General features: G+C 38.8%; 1 protein-coding gene across 9 annotated transcripts in view; it reads left to right on the top strand.

Moving 5' to 3' along the window:
* The window catches only part of MAST2 (microtubule associated serine/threonine kinase 2), a 192,297-nt gene that overhangs the window by 112,411 nt on the left and 64,431 nt on the right, over positions 1-15,455 (top strand). For all 9 annotated transcript variants that reach the window (XM_017824605.1, XM_017824607.1, XM_017824606.1 and 6 more), the window contains one exon: positions 11,642-11,733. In XM_017824605.1, the coding sequence (XP_017680094.1) occupies positions 11,642-11,733 (92 nt within the window). The remainder of the gene's footprint in view (positions 1-11,641; positions 11,734-15,455) is intronic.

Raw genomic sequence — 15,455 nt, 5'->3', positions numbered from 1 at the left:
TGAGATTCAGAAGGGGGATGCTTACTAGTCCTGTACAGGGGAGTCCTTGTGCCAAAAGTGAAATCCAAGACTCCTGATACCAGTTTCTCTTGGCTATAGTTTTAGGCAATGCTGTGCAGTAATTTGGACATGTTTCGAGATTGTCAGCTTAATGAATCACCATCTTTTCCACAAAAATGCCTCGAGTTTGAGGAGTTGGTGCTTGACTATCGTATTTTATATGAGGACAAAGCTTAGTCATGTATTGAATATCTAAGCAAACGTTATGCTTATACAGTGGTATGATGCTTCTTCGAGTCTCTTCATATCCATTACTGCCTGCTGTGTTTGTGTAGTGCTAAGCATGTAATTTAAACTACTTCAGAATTAATAGAAGATGTAAACGTCACCTCACGTGTTTTGTCTGATGCTGAAGGAGTTACTTTTGGTGTCACACGACACTGCCAGTGAGCATGTGCCACAGGAGAGCTGCCAGGGCTCAAAGCAATGTCAGCCTCTGTAGATTAAAATCTTCTGCAAGCACATATGAGAACAGTCCTTCCCTGAATCTTTGTTCTCTAAGGAAACTACCTCAAATCCTGCGGTGGCATTTGAAATGCCTTATTTCCAGTATATTGTGCGTTTTCCTGTCCTTTAATTTTGTTCCAGTCTTGATTGCATGGTAAATTAGTGTGTTACAATTAGCAGACTTAATTTAAATTAAGCATGATTGCTGTTTGAATACCTGACTTTCTGTTAGTGTTTGCATTTGTCTTCCTCTGTGTCTTCATTTGTGTATGCTCTGCAATTTTTGTGGGTCTCATTTGGTTTCATGCTGGTTTAAGACTTTGTGGTAGAAAGTAACTGGTATGGCGGGAAAGCTGGGATGTGGCAATACTCAACTCCCAGAAGTGTATTTTACAACAGTCTTTTACTTATACAGAAATAGGCTATTGTTATTGAACAGTCCTACCTTTCTCTGCTTTTTATCAGAGAAAATTGGGGCTGTGTTTACCTGTGCTTGTGAGTTTGTGCTAAAGTTTGTTAGACATAATTTGTGAAAATAGTGCTTACCTGTTCTTAGTTCCTGTAGTTATGACTAAGTAAATAAAGCACTCAAAAAGCTTTTAGCAGTTTCTTCATTTGCATTCTGATCCAATTTTAGATGAGGTACATTTATTAAATATCTGCCTTTTTTAAAACCTGTGTAAATTATGGCTCTCATTTTATTAGGTTTTAGGTTTTTTTCCTGATTTCTTCTATGATTTAATTTTGTTATCACTGCTACCATCCATTTATTTTAGATACATTCATGTACTTGTACTTACTGCTCTCTACCATCTTACTGTATGTGGAATTGATTTTGATTTTACTTTTCAACCTTTTAAAGTAGAATAGCTCTTGAAAAAAGTACACTTCCATAGGTGATGGTGAACTGCTTTGCCCTTTGGATGTACTGCAGCAAGGTTTAGCTGTCAGCTTGTGGCTTCTAATGTTTGTGTTTTTCTTCTGCTTCATTCTGTGAATGATTGTTCCAGCTTCAGCCCACTAAAATTTCAAAACTCTGTGTGTGTATCTATTTGTAGTACACGTTTGTAATAGTTATTAAACTGGAACAGCCGTCCTTGTATGAAAAATTGATGGCTGTTTGGGTAATGAACATTTGGCTCAGATAGCAAGTAGGCTTTACACAAAAGAATGAGGTTTAACATGTAATCAGGCTTGATTGTTCCAGAAACTTCCCCATGCTGGGGATCTGAGGGCTGCTCTTTGTGCCAGGGCAGGATCTGCACCCTGGACCTCCCCCTCTTCTCCTGCCTTTTGTGGTTTTCCTTCTCCATTAACGTGAAACGCCTTCTACAGGTCTATGTTCTTATTATTTTAGTAGTCAGCTTATTTGATCTGATATATACTCCAGTATAGTTATCTAATGTATTTTTGTAAATAATTTTTTCCATGTCTTTTTAAGTATGCTGTTTTTATCCGAGACAGTGGTTTATTGACAGTCCTGTCTCTATAAATGAGTGAGGACCACATAACTGAATACCTGACTTACAGCACATGAATTTATACCAGTTTTACTTACTTGCTACACTGAGCATTTTCAATGTCCACAGAACTTCAGCTCCTGTTCCCTTCTTTGACATTCAGAGCCAAGCCTTACCTAGGTAGCCTTCTTTCCCTCTCTGCCATTCAATGAGTGAGTGTATTGATTAGAAGTGTCCCAAGCAGCATTTTTTTTTTTCCATAGCTGAAGGGAATAAACTGCAGGGAGCAATATCTTTTCTCTTTCTGTGTCTGTTTTGAATTAAAGCACACACGTCTCACCTTTGTCTTGCTCTGGTAGGAAACTGCTCTGCTCAGCCCTGTTTGAGTCCAGGCAGGCAGAGCATGGCACGTTCCTGCCTAAGGCGTCTTAGTCCTGGACAAATGTCAAAAGTTTTGTATCCTGCTTGCTGAGATTACAATTTTCTTAAGCCTGGATATTTTCCTAGTATGTCCATTGGCCTATCATCAGCCTACCTTAGCACACTCATGCTCTGCTGCTATTTTTTAGAGACATTTTTGAAGATTTTTGTCCCATCTTCATGTGTGTGCAAATATAATGAGCCGCAAATTGTTTTCAGTTCTTCTGTTTGAAGTCCATATTTTAACACTTTCAAAGGAAAATGGTTTTCCCCTCTTTTAAAAATGAACTTTTCTTCATTGGACAGTCTTTTAGAATTATCCTCTCTTTAAAAAGAAATTTTGTTAAGTTGATGTTGATTTTGTTTCTGTTGGTTTAATTTGGTAAGAAGCTGCTAAGAGTTGGAAAACATTATTGCTTTAGAAAGGGGAGGGTCTTGTTAATGAAAACAGCACATTCTCACCTCTCAAGCTAGAAGCAAAAGTATAAATTTAAATGATCATTGTAAGGTAGGTAGGTTGAGACTGATTTTGTGGAGCTCTTTTATTATCTACTACGCTTTGCTGTTGGGAATGCACTTGAGAACTGTTTACCTGTTCAATTAATATTTTTTAATATATTGAAACTCTTCAAAATTAAAAAAGGGGGAATGGCAACCCTGGTAAGATAAAAGAACATGGTTCTCATAGCAGCAAAGGTTAGGGCAGTGCCTGGGTCAAAAAGGTAGAAGGGGTGAGAGCGTTGATGTATCTGTGGTGCAAAGTATGATATGTTGCAGGTTACCTTGGTGTTTTTTTTTTTTTTCTTAGAAGTCAGATATTTTTGTCCCTCTAGATAAATTCAAAATATCCAGAAAGCCTTTCTGTCAAAAGGGGTGTATAACTGAAAAACTGAGGGATGGTGATTTTACATGAAGCTACCTAAAATGTTGATGAATTGGTTGCAGATGAGGACCCAAGGAGCAGATTTACTGTCTAACAGCATCCTCTCCCTGTTGTCTGCCCTTCTGGCACACTTGTCCAGATGTGGTCTATGTTCTGTTCAGGGTTTTCTGTACTCTAATCTACTGGATTAGAGTTAAATATGCTTGCAAGTTAAATATGCTGGAGGTTCTTAAGAAAGTTGATGTCCATCTTGCCCCTTGGGGAGCTGAGGATGGCAGTAAATAAGGCTCACCTGCAAAATATCAGAGGCACCAGGGATGGAAGCATGGCCCAGCACTTGACTGAGAGCCAAAGGAGAGCTGTAGTTCCAGCTGTTGGAAAGCATATCACAAGTGTAACGTTCTGCCAAGCGAGCATAAACCCTGAACCTCTTCAGTAGGATTGTTATTGTTAGTCTCTGTTGTTGGAAGGATGAATCTTAGCTCCACTGGAAAGGTTTTGCTCTGTTGATGAGAGCACCTTCGGAATAGATATTCTTAAAATTTGGCAAATAATTCAATTGCAAACATACTAGTCCTGTTTATATTCAGAATGTTCCCGCCCTGGTTATTACTCTGTTCGATTGTGTGAAAATCTGTGCAGCAAAGGCAACGCCCCTGACAGTCTGATTTGGATTTTATTTCTAAAATGTTAGAAGAGATTTAAAATTAGATCAGTAATTTGTCCTCATGCTGAGATTTGGAACTGCAGGTAGCTGATAACGAGCTAATTTGTAACATTTTTTGATTCTTAAACTAAGAAAATGCCCTGAAACAAAATGAAGAAAATTGTTCACATTGTGTGCTACAAAGCAACCAAACGACTTTTCGTATTATTTTATGCAAGATTTATATTAAACCTGGAAAACTTTATTTTCATTTTCAGCCCATTTGCTTAGTTTTCTGGATCCATCTTTGGGGAGAGTGTTTAGACTGTGTTTGTTATATTGCACACCTGCATATAATTGTACTCTGCATGGTTAGAAGATTTGAAACAATATAAAATCATTTTGTCATTTCATTCTGGAATTTGTTTGCTTGGATTTTTTTGGAGGAAAAGACTTATGACGAACTGTCTTCTGTGAGAATTGCCAAGTAGAGACTTATTTAAAAAGCAGCTATGCTACGTGAAGCATTTAATAATAGATTTGGAGGAAATGAGAAATGAAAGTGTGCGGTTAAGCTTAGCTTTCATTAAATCATCCATTCACATTCTGTGATGTAACTTCATGGCAGTATAATGCATAACAGAGCTGAAGCAGGAGATAGGAATGCTTGAGAAGGTCATTCTATGTTTTTACCCCTTAAATAGTGTTTATATTTATTCTGGGGTCTCTCTTCCATAATCAGACATTTTTTTTCTTTCTTTTTTTCTTTCATACTAGAACAAAGATAGGCTTTGGAGGGAGGAATATTTAGGAATAAAAGTGGCTATAAAAGTGGCTTCATGTAGTTGAGAATGGCTGTACCACTCACTGTAATTTGTTGTGACATCTCATTTTGTTTGCCTTTGCAGAGTTGTTCCTATGTTGTTAATAATGCAAAAGGTCTGAACTATACAGCGTGGTGCAAGCAGGTGTGCACCAGCCTCAAACATTAGGCAAATTAGACATAAATTTGGTGTTCACTGGAAATTTTACCCTTTTCTTTTGTAATTTCTTAGCTTGAGATGCTGCTGCTGCTTCAATTTGAGCTCTAAATGAAGCAGAAGGGTTTATCTAACATACAGCTTGTTTTAGATGAAAGGAAAATGGTCTTTCATACAATAAGTTAATTCCTAAGTAGTGAGATGTTAATCTTGCTTAAAACAAAAGAACCAGTCTGCATCCAATTTACTCCTTGCTTTGTAAGTCTTGCATTGCTCCACTCCTTGTTACTGTTTGTTAGCATGAAAAAAGATGTTGTTCATGTGTTTTACCCCCATTTTCTCTTTGGATATCTGTACAGAAGTGCAGCCCACACTTCACAAGTTGACTGCATCTTTTACCTCTGTGCTCCTCGTCTCACAGAATTCACACTTTTCTACAGCCATCTGCACATTGACTCAAATTTACTGGTACCAGCATAAGGCATGGGAACACCCCTTAGCATCCATCTTACTGTAGTGCAGAAGGAAAAGGCTTCAACCAGGACTTTTCACTTGTTTCAAGGCAAAATGAAGTCATCTTTGCTTTCCAAGAAGACTTTCCCAGACCTCATAGGTGACTGTGTAAAATGTCTTCCTCTGAAGCAGCTCACACATTGCATGTATTTGAATTAATAATATGGAACAGGCATCAAAAAAAAGGAGGGAGGGGGATGAAGCTTTTCATCCTCCATGGAACAAGCATCCCTGAACGCAGAGTGAGTCTGCAGCACCTTGGCACAAATGTCACCTGCAGCAAGCCAGAAATCTCCGAGCAAAATGTTCAATTATAAAAAAATATAATTTTTTACCAGTTTGTTTTGTCTCATGAGCTTCAAAAGAACGGGCAATGCAAATTTGAGTAGAGCCTGGCTTGCTTAACAACTTGCATCTGTTTCTGTGGCTGTAGTAACTACTCCATGAAAGCTTCTTGTGGAAGAGGATCCTGTACTTGAACCAACCAAAAAGTTGGCTTTTATTGTTATTTTTCCTTAAGGTTAAATTCCTTTAGGTTCCAGAGTTCGATCTTGTTTGAAGCTCTTCAGTTAGGTGGACAAAACAGGAATACTGCATTCCAGTCTCAAGGTCAGGGGAGTTGGGGATTGACCTTATGCAGAAATGAATGGCAGGGAAAGACTGTCTAGAAATGCGCTGGAAAAAGGCTCCTCAGTTAATTAGTCTGAACAAGGTAACCAGGAAGGGATCCAAATTCAGGATGTTTCCTTGCTCATGGGAATTTAATGACAGGAAATAATTGCAGTTTTCCTGGGTGATGCTGGGAAGAAGATAGTTCTGTGTCTGTTGTGGTGGAGACTCTGTCTTCAATCTTAAAGTTACTTGTTGAACTTGTACTTCCATCCTTCACGTTTAAGTGTATTTCTTTATGACTAAGTAAGTGTTTGTTGTAGAAATGTACAAACCACCAAACCTACACCATGAATAATAACACTTTTTCCCCCCCAGTTATTCCAGGATGAATAACTTTTAAACTGTTCTTGAATGTGGAAAAAAAAAAAGAAGAAATCACTTGAACCAGATGCTTACTTTTCTATTTTTGAGAACTAATTATCCCTGTTGTTGGTAGTGCTAAAGCTTACAAAATTGCTTCCATCTTTGAATTACTATAATTAAGACAATAACTTCCACATCTAGTTAACATTTCTGCGCAGCTGGTGCATTCATTGACATGCAGATTTTGGATTTTGTAAATTTTCTGCCATTGTGAATAAAAATTTTAAATACTTATTTTCATTTCCAAAATGTCTGTTTCTTGTAAAGAATTCTTTGTAAAGCAAATCAACTGAAACCAAACTTCTGTAACATCAGAGGAGAATCTGGTGAAGTTTGGTTAGGTGATATTACATTTTAGGAAAATATGTAACCACAAATAACTTTTGTAGATATGATTGCTCTGAATTTTGGATCCCAGTCCAAGGGACTTGGGGTCATTGAATTGAATGTCAAATCTGGAACAAGTCTGATGTTGGACATCTGAAGTGTTATTTTGAAAGAAATTATTAGTTAATGGAAGAGTTAATCTGGCACTCTGACAGCTTGAGGTGGTTTGCAAAACTAAAACTGTATAATTAAAATGAAAATTTTTATTTGAAGGTTGAACTTGATGATCTTGGATTGTGTTTTCCAGCCTTAGTGATTCTATAATAAATTGCTAGTCTGAATAAAATGTATTTGTGAATATTAACCAAAATGTGATTTAAGGTATATTTTTTCCATACATCTTATTTCTTCAAGTTGATTTCTGTCAAAGTCAATGAGAAGACTTGTGCAATTGGTGCTAATCTTGTTTACCTACATAGTCAGTAGCTTCAACAGGAGACATTCTATAAATTCAGGTAAATTTGAGAAACTTCCTTATCGTTATTGGTTTCTAATAACCAGCAACACTATGAAATTACTTGATGGTGGTGGCTGGTTATGTATTTTTAAGTTGTTTTTTTCTGTGGCCTTGCATTCATTGCATGAATGCCTCATGGACGTTAATGAGTTTTGCTCAGTGAGTTGAAGATGTCCCCCGAGGAAACCACTAAAATAAAGAACCAAATATTGATTTATGCTGAAACTGAAACATTGATTTCTTTTTCGGACTGAATATGCACATGAAACAAGGTGTACTCACGGTGCTCATTTTAGAGGCTTGACATGGGATTGTGTGCGGGGGCAGAGAAGGTTAGTTGGGCTGTAGCTGAAGAGCCCCTGGGCTGCGTGCAGCTCACAGATACACTGCCAAGTGTGCTCATAAATAACTCTGGCCAGGGGTGCTGGCCCCTGGGTGCATTTCAGTGGGTGCAAACCCAGTGTCCAGTTACCAGGCCCATGTCCGATGTCCTGCAGAGTCCAGTTTCAAGAACGCACCGGGGACACTTCAGAGCATGTAACAAACGTTATTTTTACTGCAGGCAGAGAAGTTAACTCTAGAAATAGTAAAAGCTCTATTTCCATAGTGATGCAAAGGCATTGTTTCAACTATTTTGATATAAACTGCGCGTTTTGCTGTGTGTGTTCAGAGTTAAATCCAGTTGCTCCCGTGCTCTCACAGGTTTCTAGGCTCGGGTTTGTCTGTGTGGGTGTGGGACCTCAGGGGCACAGGGGGTGGAGGGGCAGCACCTCCAAATCCCTCTGCTGGTGGAGCTCGACCCTGCAGCTCTGGGCTGTAGAGAAACTCTGTGCTGTTAAAATCGTGTTTTGCCTTAGCTGGAAGATCTGGAGGGGATTTGTTCTCTGAAATTATGACGTGGGACCTGAGGAAAAAAAGGTTAACAAGACCCACAGCAAATTGTGAGAGGAAAGGAGGGTCAGGGTAAGGGTCGCCTCTCATTTAATGAAAATAGCAAACCTTCGGCTTATAAACAAATAATAATACTTAGAATCTCTCTGGACTGGTTAAGAACCTGATTTTTTTCCTAGTTAAAAAACTCAGATGTATAGCCAACCTTTTCCTCTTCTGCTTTCTCCTATTACTCCTGTTTTCTTATGTAGATTGAATTAATTTTTGAGTAAAAGAACATACAATGTTGTTTTGAGAATTTGTGAACAGAAATAATAATTAATGCAATTTAAAGGATTAACACCATAGTCTCCTCTTTATCATTGGCGTGGTAGCTCAGTTTTGAACCCAGGACTGTCTGTCTGGCTAAAATGCATCTTCCAGGAAATAGTTTTTTCTTCATTGGAACTGTTTGAATTTCTTTGACACAAAGCCCTGGCTAAAGTCAGCTTTGCATCTTTCATATTTACCTGTTCTTCTTTAGGAGGTGCTCAAATGGTGTCAGTAGTGACTTCCTGAGGGAGAGATTGCCCAGCTGAAGTCACAGAATCACAGAACATGCTGATTTGGAAGGGAGCCACAAGGATCATTGAGTTCAACCCTTAGCCCTGCTCAGGACTGTCCTCAAGAGTCACACCATGAACCTGAGAGTATTGTCCAAACAATTCTTGAACTCTGTGAGGCTTAGGGCTGTGACCACTTCTCTGAGAGCCTGTTTCAGCATCCAGCCACAGTCTGGGTGAAGAACCTTTCTCTAATATCCAACCTAAACCTCCCCTGACACAACTTCAGGCCATTCCTCGGGTCCTGTAACTGGTCATCACAGAGAAGAGATCGGTGTCTGCCCTTCCTCTGCATGTTACCTCCTCCCTTCCCCCCCTTGTTTTTATATTTTAGTGACTACCAAACTTCGTCTCTCTTGTTCTGTGTTTCCTCAAGGATTTTTATGTCTATATCCATAGAGCTCTCTTCAACCAGTAGAGTGTATGATTGTATTTGTATATTTTTCTCAACATATAACATGAATCTGAGAAATTAGGAGTTCTGTTTTGGTTTTAGTCTCTGTGTTTAAGCTTTGCCTTCTTGCCAACACACATAGGTCATAGAAATGGCTAAACAGGCCCAAGTGGTGTTTCCCCTTTGCAGATGAGAGATCCAGGGAAATTGAAAGTTATCCAATTTTGAGGGTGTAAAGAGAATAATGTTTTATTCCCAACTTGGGGCTAGCCTTTCACTCCAAGCCATTCTCTCCTCTGGGTACATTTGTGTAAACCTGACCTCTTTTAAGGGGTCTCAGCTGTGCTTGTTCTCCAGCCACTTAACCCTTTCTCTTTTGGTTCCTTGTCTTTACAAGGACAGCAGAGAAAATGGGTTTGTAAAACTGTGTTCAATTTGGCAAACACAGGCAAGCAGTTAAAAAGCTTTGAGTTTGGAATAGTTTGCTTTCCCTGTTACGCTGTGGTTTAAAATATACTAAGTTTCCATAGCCAGCTCCAAACACGGCTGTGGTAAAGTGTACTTTAAGAATTCTCTTTAGCAAAGAGAATATGACCATAGAGAATGGAGCTCTATTTTCTCATTGTAGTAGTTGTTTTATATTGAGCAAGATCTTAAATTCCTGTGTTACATTTTATAGTAAAATATCCAGGATTTTTTTATGTTTTACATAGTAATATATATTATACTAGAACACTCAGGAATTTCATGTTGTGAGAAAGATTTTCTGGTAATATAAACAATGATTATCTGGTATTAATGTTGGAATTGAGTATTCAATCTTTTTTCAGCAGTTACTGGAATAGTGTAACTGAAAACATATTCAAAATATCCATGAACTGAGATTTTAAGCTTCTTAAAATCAGTCTGTTAGTTTTTCCATATGATGTGCACAATGGCAATCAGGTTTTGGATGGACTGTTGTTGAATAATACATGAATGTAAATGGAGATTGTATGGAATCAGTTGGATAATTTTGAGGAATGCTTTAAGTACACTAAAGAGCCTGAATAGCAGTTAATGGTGCTTCAACTTTATTACTGTTTATTATAGTTGGCAGTTCAGCTGTATTTTTTTCTGCATCAAGTTCTCTAGTTTCCTATATAACAGCAATAAAAAAAGCTTACAAATAATAATAGTCAGATGCACTGTATCCTGTGGCAGCAAAATAGTTTTGCATTAAATTGTAGTTCTTGGCAGTCTGAGTGTGTTTATTGTTGGGCAGCTCCAGCAGATCAGCCAGTGCAGGTCAGACCTGGCAGACATCGGCATTTGGGGCTCTACAAGCAAAGAGGCTTTGCCTGTGCCTGGGGAACCCAATGTGGAGCTTCACAGGGCGCTCCCAGAGTGGGGCCAACGAGCTCTTTGGTCAGCCTCTCCTCAACCTTCCCCACTCCTGGCTATTCTCCCACCCCTGTCAACAACAATGTGATTTTAGTTACCTGTTTTGAGAATTGCTGAAGGAAGCAGAAATGTTTCTGACGTCTAGAAAGCAAGCTGGAGGTACAATGAGCAAATGTATGTAGCAATAATATATACAACTTGGTCAGTTGTGAGATTTTGCTGTTTAAACAACAGGAAAAGTGGCAATCACAAAGTGATTTAAATGTCTAGTTGCTCTTGTTCACAGCTCCCATGGTTTAAAACTGTTTCTCTTGCCCATTGCAATTCCTTTTCTTATCTTTAAAGCTAAATGTTTGCTACTAGCAATCACAAGCTGGGAAGCAAATGGAGGAACACATCCTTCATTTGGCTCAGTTCTGAAACTCCACTGGGAAAAAAGTAGATCTGAACTGCCCCATAAGTGTCACTTTCCTTGCTGGAATAAAGTCAGGGCAGTGAGTGGAGTTGATGTGGCAGAGGCGTGTCTGAAACTTGCTTTGCAGAGTTTTCCATCAGTCCTGCCACGTGCATTCACGAAGATTTTTGAATCCTAAGTTTTAAGTTTAGTCAGTAATCCTGCTCATCTGCTGAACTGTGCTAACACTTTGCTTTGTAATTTTAACTCTGCCCTAAGGAATGTGCTCTGCTTTCTTATAGTAACAGCCAACAATTGTCATGGATTTATTTGCTAGGTTGGATATTGGTAAGAATATCCGAAGCACTCTGGGGTATTGTACATTTTTTTTGCTTTTTGTGAGGTTTGTAAAGCTTGAGTTGTGCGTATTCTGTGAATCAGGAATGAATTATCAGCTATCTCCTGTGGCCTTTCCAGCATATGTTTCCTAAGTATTAAAACACCTTGTTGCTGCTTTTGGCCCTGTACATTTTCTTCTTTGCAGGGTCACTACCGAGGTCGAGAGCATAAGGAAACACAGACCTAAATACTGAAGTTCCTCCTTAGCTGAAAGACATTCTGCAGGACCTGCCTTCAGGTGCTGTTGTTCATCTGACCATGCCTTAAGTGTTCATCTTTCTTTCTTTCAGCTGTCGGACAAGCAACAGAAAGAGTTTAATTGTAACATCCAGCACGTCTCCAACTCTCCCACGACCACATTCCCCTCTTCATGGGCACGCAGGTAAGTCCCTGGGACTGCTCTGCCTGGGAATCATCAGCAAAAATGTCAGTAGTCATCGTGGTGAGTTTGAACATATTGATACTCAACATCAAACGCGCTCTTTGGAGAGCATATTCTGACGAGTTTTTCACCTTCTCTAACTTGTAAGAGGGTCCTTGTAGTTTCAAGATAAATGTTTTATGTTCCATACTTCCTAGTTTGCTTCCGTATCCATCCTCCGCTCTTCCTGGGGGATTCAATCCTCTCGCGTCCTGCGAAAGAGCCTGAGATGGAAAACAAAGTAAAATAAAATTAGATAAATACGTTTAAATAAATATCTTGCTTTGAGTCTCCGAGCATGGTTAATTTGTGCCAGTGATTCAACTGCAGTTCTCATGAGAAGGAACATCCTGCTTGTTTCCGTATGTGTCTGGCAGCTGTGCACTGTGCCATTTCATGGTCTCTATCTGCTCCTTAGAGCAACATGAGGTGCTTGGGATTACTTTTTCTTTTTTTTTTTTTATTTTTAAATTGCTGCCAATTTTGTGATGGCAGCAACTGTGAAATGCTCATTTCAGAGCACATGGGCAGGTGCTTGTTATTCATTGAGGTGAAACGTGCGGAGATGTTCTTTGTATGAAAAAAGAAGGAATGATTCTTCAGAAAGGGTCACACATGCAGATTCAACAGCTTGCCTGAACAGCATGTTCTCTTGATGTTTTTGTTGCTGAGGGAGGTAGGTGATGTGTGACTGCAATGTTTTTGCTATTTCAAAATGCCAGAGAAGATGGTTGGGCTCCAGGTATGGCCCTTATGGGCACCAGTGAGTAGCATGAAACAGCTTGGACATTTGTGGCACATCCACAGTGGAGCCTGTCTGGAAGCACATCACTGCTGCCTGCAAGACAAGGAACTGTTGTTTTCATTATAATCAGACTTTCTTCCTCCTACATGGCAGCGTGTTCTGTAAATGCTTTCTGGAGATGGAAACTAAGGAAATGCTGAGAAAGAACAGCACACTGATAGTAGCTCAGCTAAAAGGAGCCATCTGCTTCTGTTTGCAGAGCTTTGCATCTCGAGAGGTGACATCCAGCCTGTTGAAAGGAAAAAGAAGGCCGAAGTTATTGTTCAGGGATGCCCATGAAAGCCTCATTCACTCTAAGTTATCGTAAAAATCTGTCACGTTTGCTTGGGATGCTATAAAAAGCCCAGTCATGGAAGGCTAGGAATTTGCTTTAATTACATTGGGTTTTTTTTCTAAATAACCCATTATTTTCAAATTAAAATGTTAACAAAATCTTTTAGGTGATAGATTAAAATAATTTTCTTTTTGCTTCAGAATCTGAAATAGGATGCAGGGCCAAAAGTTTGTATAGGGCCATCCCCTTTCACCTCAAACTCCTTTGGTTCTGTTGTGTGTAATTATGGTAGTCATAGCTTTGTAAAATTTGGTTTCAACAAGGCATTTTTCATGGAAGAAATTCTCCACATAATTACATTGTACTTCTTACTTTGAGTTGATATATATTTTGTTTTACAAATTCTGAATTAGCTGTACAAGCCCTTAACTGAGAAAAAGAAGTGTCCTGGCTTGGCTGATTGCAATAAGATGGTGATATGATCGTTGCTCAGAAAACAAATGTAGGATTGCTCATAATAGAAACATTTACATTTTCTTTTCTCTTCTATTACAAAAGTGAAAAGTTTCTCCGGGTGGTTTTGTTGCTGTTTCAGGCTTTACAAGCTTATAATTTATTAGATAAATTAAATCTATTAGATAAAGTATGTGAGTGTCTTCTAAAAAGAAGAGTATCGACTTAGTGGTGTGCCACCTTATTTTAGCAGTAGTTTTCAAATGTTTCCACTTTTTGATTCTGATGTTGCATATGGGATTTTAAATTATTAGTTAAAAGGAAATCCTTTGTGACCTCCAAGAGTAGCCAGTAGAGCATAGGAAGGTAAATTAATTGTAATTTGAGTTCTCTACCAGTACTATATTTAGGAGTCTTCCCTGGGAAAAAATAATTTATTCAAGAGACAAAAGCAGATGAAATTTAGAGTAGAGTCACAAATATTTTCTTAAGAAATATCATATATGAGATGTGAATTTGAGAACAGGCTGTGATATTTGTTTAGTATTTGAACAGAATCTATCAATCTGTTTGTTCAGGCACATGCAGTGATGAGTTACTAAGAAATGCTGGAGTCTCTCCCTGGCCTGTTTTGTCTTGAACTTTTGTCCTGTCCTCTTGATGCCCATTCTGAACCTCTTTTACAAATCAAAGGAACATCAAGCATGCAGAAAAATCAGGGAGGCTTTCTAAAATGTTTCTATTCAGAAACCACACTAAAATGAAGTCCTGTATGGCACTAATCCCAGGAGTTATTCCTCTGTGTGGGTACTGTAAAAGTCAGTGGGTGAGATTCAGTTGTCTTTCTGTCAGGTAAGAATGAACCTCCTAAGGAACAGGCAGATGCACGTGCTGTCTGAAATAGCATCCCAACAAGATGCCAGGCAATTTCACATCCTAGGACATTTAGAGGGAAAGTATTACTTAAGAGATCTCACCATTTGAGACAGAAGTACATCCAAACAATTTTAACTCTGCCATGAAATCACTTCTGAATCAAGAACACTTAAGTGTGCTAGTTCAGTTTTCAAACTCTGTGAAATAGCATTTTCCAAAATGAGCCAGTACTGTGGCATAGAGAGCTACAGCTTGTCAAGTTAGTGGGTAAGTCACTCTGCTTGTTTAGTCTCCCAGACTTGTAGTTCCAAGTTTTAGGGACAGAAGTTTGAAAATTTTGCCTTTATTCTAAATTCTTTTTCTTTTGAAATGAGAGTGGGGAAAAAGGTACACACATGTATTCCTTAGGTTTGTTTGTATTTCTTTGAATCCATTTTTTAAAATCTGAAAATTACAAAGAGGTTACACCGTGAGGTTGATAACTAAGTTACCATTAGGTGATATTTTAAATTGGAAAGCTTAAAATCAAAGTAGTAACGTTACTTTTATAATTTAGTAGTAAAGAGATAGGTTCTTACAGCTGGAAAACTGAAGTTCAGGCTATTTTAAAATTTACTTTCCATAGCTGTAAGGTAGCCAGGTTGCTTGCTGGCTTCCAGTGGAGACACTTGTCACTGCTGGGACCTTTGCCATCTGTAAGGGCAGCTGGAGGGAGCTGGCTGCAGGCAGCACTGTGCTGCTGAATTGAATGATTCCACTCTTACACTGCAAGTTCAGCCCACCTTCTGGCTGTAAAATGGCTGTTACTGAGGTCCCTATTTATTTATTAGAGTGGGCAGAGTATGTAACATACCACTCTAGATCCTGCCCTGGTTGTCAAAGCCTCTTTTCTTCGGCGTGTCATGTGTGTGATCCTCAGATGGTGTGAGAGCGCCATGGCATTCACTGATTGTGAGGCCAGTGGTACACAGGGTGCTTTAAATTTTCTGATCATTTTGAGATTTGTGTGTGCTGGAAGGCAGCTAATTCTGTAGCATGCAATATGACCTTTAGCTGCTTGCATTAATATTCAACAAGTAATATTTGTGTGTGCTACATAGAAGACCACGAAAACTTTTTTGTATTTATTTATTTGTGTGATTCTCAGGAGCAGGTTTTACAACATGGAGCCATGTTGTTAGTTTTTGGACTCATAACCTATCTGGTGAATGTCATGTTTGTAGGTGATAGCTGACACTTTCATGTATCTATTGCCCATAAGGTCTGGTTTTGTAT

This window comes from Lepidothrix coronata, unplaced genomic scaffold (genome assembly GCF_001604755.1).
Source record: "Lepidothrix coronata isolate B3197 unplaced genomic scaffold, Lepidothrix_coronata-1.0 Scaffold112, whole genome shotgun sequence".
NCBI lineage: Eukaryota > Metazoa > Chordata > Aves > Passeriformes > Pipridae > Lepidothrix > Lepidothrix coronata.
Note: the sequence above shows the minus strand (reverse complement) of the source record. Positions and strands in the feature narration are given on the sequence as shown.